Source organism: Nerophis ophidion, linkage group LG08 (genome assembly GCF_033978795.1).
Source record: "Nerophis ophidion isolate RoL-2023_Sa linkage group LG08, RoL_Noph_v1.0, whole genome shotgun sequence".
Taxonomy (NCBI): Eukaryota; Metazoa; Chordata; class Actinopteri; order Syngnathiformes; family Syngnathidae; genus Nerophis; species Nerophis ophidion.
The window spans coordinates 17,738,329-17,745,828 of record NC_084618.1 but is presented as its reverse complement, the minus strand read 5'-3'; the positions used below and the strand labels follow the sequence as shown (position 1 = coordinate 17,745,828).

The window sequence follows — 7,500 nt, the reverse complement described above, 5'->3', positions numbered from 1 at the left end:
TGCTAGCACTGGCAGTGTTCACATTGACAGTGCTAGCATTCGGAGTGTTTGCATGGACGTGTTAGCATTAGCGTTGTTAGCAACGGAAGTGTTTGACAGTTTTAGGATTTGGGATGTTATCATTGGCGTTGTAAGGCCATAGCGTTGTTAGCATTGTGACTGTGTTAGCATTAACATTGTTAGCATTGGCAGTGTTAGCATTGGGAGTGTTCACATTGACGGTGCTAGCATTGGCAGTGTTAGCATTGAGAGTGTTCACATTGACGGTGCTAGCATTGGCAGTATTCCCATTGACAGTGTTAGCATTCGGAGTGTTTGCATTGATGGTTTTAGCATTAGCGTTGTTGGCATCAGGGGTGTTTACATTGATGGTCTTAGCATTGGGAGTGTTCACATTAACGGTGTTAGCATTAGCTTTGCTAGCACTGGCAGTGTTCGCATTGACAGTGTTAGCACTGGCAGTGTTAGCACTGGCAGTGTTAGCACTGGCAGTGTTAGCACTGGCAGTGTTAGCACTGGCAGTGTTAGCACTGGCAGTGTTCGCATTGACAGTGCTAGCATTCGGAGTGTTTGCATGGACGTGTTAGCATTAGCGTTGTTAGCAACGGAAGTGTTTAAATTGACAGTTTTAGGATTTGTGATGTTATCATCGCCGTTGTAAGCCCATAGCGTTGTTAGCATTGGCAGTGTTAGCATTGTGACTGTTCACATTGACTGTGTTAGCATTGGCAGTGTTAGCATTGGGAGTGTTCACATTGACAGTGCTAGCATTGGCAGTGTTCGCATTGACAGTGTTAGCATTTGGAATGTTTGCATTGATGGTATTAGCACTAGCGTTGTTGGCATCAGGAGTGTTTACATTGACGGTCTTAGCATTGGCATTGTTAGCATTGGGAGTGCTCACATTGACTGTGTTAGCATTAGCGTTGTTCGCATTGGCAGTGTTAACATTGGCAGTTTTCGTATTGGCAGTGTTCACATTGACGGTGTTAGCATTAGCTTTGTTAGAATTGGCAGTTTCAGCATTGGCAGTGTTAACATTGGGAATGTTCACATTGACGGTGCTAGCATTTGCTTTGCTAGCATTGGCAGTGTTCGCATTGACAGTGTTAGCATTCGGAGTGTTTGCATTGAAGGTATTAGCATCAGCGTTGTTGGCATTAGCATTGTTAGTATTGGGAGTGTTCACATTGACTGTGTTAGCATTAGTGTTGTTAGCATTGGCAGTGTTCGCATTGACGGTGCTAGCATTAGAAGTGTTCGCGTTGATGGTGTTGGCATTAACATTCTTAACATTAGCGTCGTTAGTGTTAGCATTGGGGGCGTTCTCAATAGCAATGTTAGCATTAGCGGTGTTAGCATTTGGCAATGTTTGCATTGATGGTGTTAGCATTAGCAGTGTTGGCATTAGGAGTGTTCGCATTAACGACATTAGCATTAGCGTTGTTAGCAAATGGAGTGTTCAAATTGACTATGTTAGCATTAGCGATGTTAGCTTTGGGATTGTTTATACTTACGATGCTCGAATTGACGGTGTTAGCATTGACACTGTTAGCATTAACCCTGTTAGCACTCGCAATGTTAGCATCGGCAGAGTTGTCCTTTTTAAAAATGTACCCTCACTCCCTCCAGTTACTGAATTTGCGTTTAAAACAGTTTACAGCGCAGTATGGTAACTTTTGAGCCATTTTTATGCTCACCGTCTTCCTCGTCGGTGTGTCGTATCGTCTGTGAAAAGCCGCGTTTTGAATGACAGTAAAAAGTACTTTTCGTGTTTCGGGTAAATGTCAACAATGTTTAGGTTTTGTGGTCATGTACATTTTGTTTGTTTTGTTTTGCTACAGAGCCACTAGATTAGGTACAACTGCACTAACCACGGAGCTCCAAATAGAGGACTTTTGGACAAAGGTACAATACACATTTTCAGTTTAGCATTTTTCACTGAAATATATGTGTTATTGTCGTTGTGGTTAGCAGCTGTGTGGCGTTTTTAATACTTAGCAATTAGCACGTGTGGCTAAACAAACTACAACGTAAGCATGTGTGGACGTTAAAGCGTTCACATTTAGGAGTGAGAATCCTTCCGAAGGTTTTAATTGTGTGTGTTTAAGTGAACATGTCGAAGTTTATTTTTAATAAAATGATTTAAAAAATGTTAATAGTTTGTAGCAGTGTACGGTTTCTAATGGTCAGCTGTAGGCTAATTAGCATGTAGCTAGGCTAATTACAATATCAGCTTATGGTCACGTATTTATATTAAAATTGTTTTGAATTTTGTGTATGGTTATGAATTGTAGCCTTGGGTGAACAATTGTGTGATTTTTTTTTTGGTACATAAAATATTTAAAATCTGATTATACTTTGTAACAGTACCGTAGGCTACGTAGCACATAGCTAAACAAGCTAACGTTGTATGAATGAAAAGTGAAAATGTTAATTTTTTTAATTTGAATGAAAAATAAAATGTCTTTCTAGCTTGTAGCGGTGAGCCTTTTCATTATTTTTGGCTACTTAGCACGTAGCCATAATAAGATAACCACAATATTAGCATAGAGTATGGTGTTTAAAATTAGGATTAAACTCATTCTATATGTGTTTGTCAATGTAAACGTGTATTGATGATTTGAAACAAATTAAATAACCGAAAACAATTCATAATTTGCAGTGTTGCCTGAGGTATTTTTAATAGGCTAGTTAAAACCTAGCGAAAAGAACTAACGATAATATTAGCATGTCAAGCGGTTTCAAATGTGCGCTATTAGTGATGGGTTATGTCTTTATGTCACTTTAAGTGAATATTTTTATATTTTGCATTAGTTATTTGTAATAGACTAGTTAGCATGAAGTTTAAAAAAAGAGCTAACGACAAAGTTAGCATGTCAAGCGGTTTTAAAAATGTGTTAATAGTGATGGGTTGAGTCTTTGTGTCACTTTAAGTGAATATTTTTATATTTTGCATTAGTTATTTATAATAGACTAGTTAGCATGAGGCTAAAAAAAGAACTAATGACAATATTAGCATGTCAAGCTTCCTCTTCTTTCCTGACAATTTAAATCAATGTTCAAGTATTTTTTTTTTTATTGTAAAGAATACTAAATACATTTTAATTTAATTCTTCATTTTAGCTTCTGTTTTTTCGACGAAGAATATTTGTGAAATATTTCTTCAAATTTATGATTAAAATTAAAAAAAAATATTCTGGCAAATGTAGAAAATCCGTAGAATCAAATTTAAATCTTATTTCAAAGTCTTTTGAATTTCTTTTAAAATTTTTCTTCTGGAAAATCTAGAAGAAATAATGATTCGTCTTTGTTAGAAATAAAGCTTGGTCCAATTTGTTATATATTCTAACAAAGTGCAGATTGGATTTTAACCTATTTAAAACATGTCATCAAAATTCTAAAATCAATCTTAATCAGGAAAAATTACTAATGATGTTCCATAAATCCTTTTTTTAATTTTTTCAAAAAGATTCGAATTAGCTAGTTTTTCCCTTCTTTTTTTTTTCGGTTGAATTTTGAATTTTAAAGAGTCGAAATTGAAGATAAACTATGTTTCAAAATTTGATTTTCATTTTTTTCCCCTGTTTTCTCCTCTTTCAAGTCATTCAATTAAGTGTTTTTTTTCATCATTTATTCTCTACAAAAAACTTTCCGTAAAAGGAAAAAAAATGTATGACGGAATGACAGACAGAAATACCCATTTTATTTATATATATATATATATATATATATATATATATATATATATATATATATAGATTTATTTATTAAAGGTAAATTGAGCATATTGGCTATTTTTGCCAATTTATTTAAGTGTGTATCAAACTGGTAGCCCTTCGCATTAATCAGTAGCGCTTGCTTTCAAGAAGGTTGCTGAACCCTGGACTAGTTAGCATGAAGCTAAAATGCTAACGACAATATTACATATAGTAAGGTAAAGTAAACTCATCGTCAAATATGTCATGACATAAGGTCAACATTTTGACGATAAAACAAAACAATCCAACCATTTTTCTCAGTAAAATGTTATTTTTCAGCAAGTTTGTACAAAGCGTTTTGGGTTTCCTAGCGACATTGAACGTGTCATCATAGAGAAATCGGAAATACCACGGTCAAGTGATTTGGAGGGGGCGGGAGTCTCTTTGTGACGTAATCGAGCCCGGCGGCTGGTCGGTGACGTCACAGGCAGGTAGTCTCGGGGCGCGGCCTGTCCTTCCTTCTACGTGCTGGCGGATGTTTATAGTTTCTGGGCGCGGACCAAGACGCACACAATACTTTGCTTTCGGAGCCGCTCGGTCTAAAACTAACTTTTTTTTAAGAAAAATGGACCCTGTTCGATTTTGGCCTCTTTTGGTCGTCTTCTGTCACGTTTGGGGCGCGGACGGCGCAGGTGAGTTCTTCTTTTGTGGGTTTAGAAGACAAAAAAAAAATGGCTGTCGGGGTTTTAAGTTAACACGAGTTGGCTGCTCAAATCTCTGCTTGCTTCACCTTTGGTTGACTTGGTAAAAGTGCTTAAAGTCTAATTAAAACAACTTTTTAATCCAATCCAATCCACTTTATTTATATAGCACATTTAAACAACAACATGTTTCTAAAGTGCAACATTCAAATACCATTCTGAGCTCCACCAATGACTGAATAAAAAAAAAAAATAAATACAATATAAATATACCAATATAAAATAAATATGATTAAAACGGATTTTAAGGGATTAAACCTTGACATTTGTAGTTTAAACACCTGAAAAAATTGAAATTATTATTATTTTTGTTTACATTTGTAATATTAGTTTATGCTCTTCTTACTTATGTTTTTCCTACCGAGTAGTTTTGAGGCAAAGCAGCTATAAATGACACACAAAAAAAATAATTTAGTTCAGGTATGTCCAAACCAGGGGTCACCAACCTTTTTGAAACCAAGAGCTATTTCTTGGGTACTGGTTAATGCAAAGGGCTACCAGTTTGATACACACTTAAATAAAGTGCCAGAAATACCCAATTTTCTCAATTTACATTTCATAAATAAATCTATATATATATATATATATATATAAATGGGTATTTCTGTCCCCATTCATATATATATATATATATATATATATATATATATATATATATATATATATATATATATATATATATATTTAAAAAAAAATGGGTATTTCTGTCGGGCTTCACGGTGGAAGAGGGGTTAGTGCGTCTGCCTCACAATACGAAGTTCCTGCAGTCCTGGGTTCAAATCCAGGCTCGGGATCTTCCTGTGTGGAGTTTGCATGTTCTCCCCGTGAATGCGTGGGTTCCCTCCGGGTACTCCGGCTTCCTCCCACTTCCAAAGACATGCACCTGGGGATAGGTTAATTGGCAACACTAAATTGGCCCTAGTGTGTGAATGTGAGTGTGAATGTTGTCTGTCTATCTGTGTTGGCCCTGCGATGAGGTGGCGACTTGTCCAGGGTGTACCCCGCCTTTCGCCCGATTGTAGCTGAGATAGGCGCCAGCACCCCCCGCAACCCCAAAAGGGAATAAGCGGTAGAAAATGGATGGATGGATGGGTATTTCTGTCTGTTATTCCGTCGTACATTTTTTTCTTTTTACGGAAGGTTTTTGTAGAGAATAAATGATAAAAAAACACTTAATTGAATGGTTTGAAAGAGGAGAAAACACGAAAAAAATGAAAATTAAGTTTTGAAACATAGTTTATCTTTAATTTCGACTCTTTAAAATTCAAAATCCAACCGAAAAAAAAGAAGGGAAAAACTAGCTAATTCGAATCTTTTTGAAAAAATTAAAAAAAGTATTTATGGAACATCATTAGTAATTTTTCCTGATTAAGATTAATTTTAGAATTTTGATGACATGTTTTAAATAGGTTAAAATCCAATCTGCACTTTGTTAGAATATATAACAAATTGGACCAAGCTATATTTCTAACAAAGACAAATCATTATTTCTTCTAGATTTTCCAGAACAAACATTTTAAAAGAAATTCAAAAGACTTTCAAATAAGATTTAAATTTGATTTTACAGATTGCCAGTAATAGCCAATTTGCTCAATTTACCTTTTAATAAATAAATCTATACATATATATATATATATAAAAAAGGGTATTTCTGTCTGTCATTCCGTCGTACATTTTTTTTCTTTTTACGGAAGTTTTTTTTGTAGAGAATAAATGATTAAAAAAAACACTTAATTGAACGGTTTGAAAGAGGAGAAAACACGAAAAAAATGAAAATTAAGTTTTGAAACATAGTTTATCTTTAATTTCGACTCTTTAAAAATCAAAATTCAACCGAAAAAAAGACGAGAAAAACCAGCTAATTCGAATCTTTCTGAAAAAATTCAAAAAAATAATTTATGGAACATCATTAGTAATTCTTCCTGATTAAGATTAATTTTAGAATTTTGATGACATGTTTTAAATAGGTTAAAATCATATCTGCACTTTGTTAGAATATATAACAAATTGGACCAAGCTATATTTCTAACAAAGACAAATCATTATTTCTTCTAGATTTTCCAGAACAAACATTTTAAAAGAAATTCAAAAGTCCTTCAAACAAGATTTAAATTTGATTCTACAGATTGCCAGTAATAGCCAATTTGCTCAATTTACCTTTTAATAAATAAATCTATATATATATATTTTTTTTTAAAAAAAGGGTATTTCTCTCTGTCATTCCGTCGTACATTTTTTTTTGTTTTTACGGAAGTTTTTTTCGGAGAGAATAAATGATGAAAAAAACACTTAATTCAACGGTTTTAAAGAGGAGAAAACAGGAAAAAAATGAAAATTTAATTTTGAAACATACCGTATTTCCTTGAATTGCCGCCGGGGCGCTAATTAATTTAAAACCTCTTCTCACTCCTGCGCTTACCAAAGGCATGCGGTAAAAGTAAGCATGCGCTAATTATTTTAAAACAGGGGTGTCAAACTCAAATACAAATTGGGCCAAAATTTTAAAGTGAACAAAGCCGCGGGCCGAGGTTGAACAAATTAACCCTTTAATAGGGACCCAAACAAGTTTTGCATTGAATATTGACAAAGCGAGGCTTATATAACTTTATAGTGACATGCAAAATCCAGTTTCAAATAATAATAATTAAAGAATATCAATGGCAAATCAAATAAAATAAAAACACAAATTTAATGCCTTTTTTCGGCGGGGGGTTTGAGTTGGGGCGGGGTTTGTTGGTAGCGGGGGTGTATATTGTAGCGTCCTGGTTGAGTTAGTGATGCAAGGGGTTCTATCTATTTGTCCGATTGTGTTTATGTTGTGTTACGGTGCGGATGTTCTCCCGAAATGTGTTTGTCATTCTTGTTTGCTGTGGGTTCACAGTGTGGCGCATATTTGTAGCAGTGTTAACCTTGTTTATACGGCCACCCTCAGTGTGACCTGTATGGCTGTTGACCAAGTATGCCTTGCATACACTTGTGTGTGTATGAGCCGCATATATTATGTGAGTGGGCTGGCACGCTGTTTTTATGGAAGAAAA

At 34.9% G+C, this 7,500-nt stretch overlaps 2 protein-coding genes across 3 annotated transcripts in view; both read left to right on the top strand.

The window, feature by feature from the left end:
* The window catches only part of LOC133557442 (proteinase-activated receptor 2-like), an 8,989-nt gene extending 6,508 nt beyond the window's left edge, over nucleotides 1-2,481 (top strand). For both annotated transcript variants that reach the window (XM_061907904.1, XM_061907903.1), the window contains exon 2: nucleotides 1-2,481. This exon is cut by the window's left edge. The gene's annotated coding sequence lies outside the window, so the exon portion shown is untranslated.
* A 1,720-nt stretch (nucleotides 2,482-4,201) lies between these two features.
* LOC133557440 (proteinase-activated receptor 2-like) overlaps nucleotides 4,202-7,500 on the top strand; it is a 10,280-nt gene continuing 6,981 nt past the window's right edge. Inside the window, exon 1 of the mRNA XM_061907897.1 lies at nucleotides 4,202-4,393. Within this exon, the coding sequence (XP_061763881.1) occupies nucleotides 4,237-4,393 (157 nt within the window). The 5' untranslated portion in view covers nucleotides 4,202-4,236. The remainder of the gene's footprint in view (nucleotides 4,394-7,500) is intronic.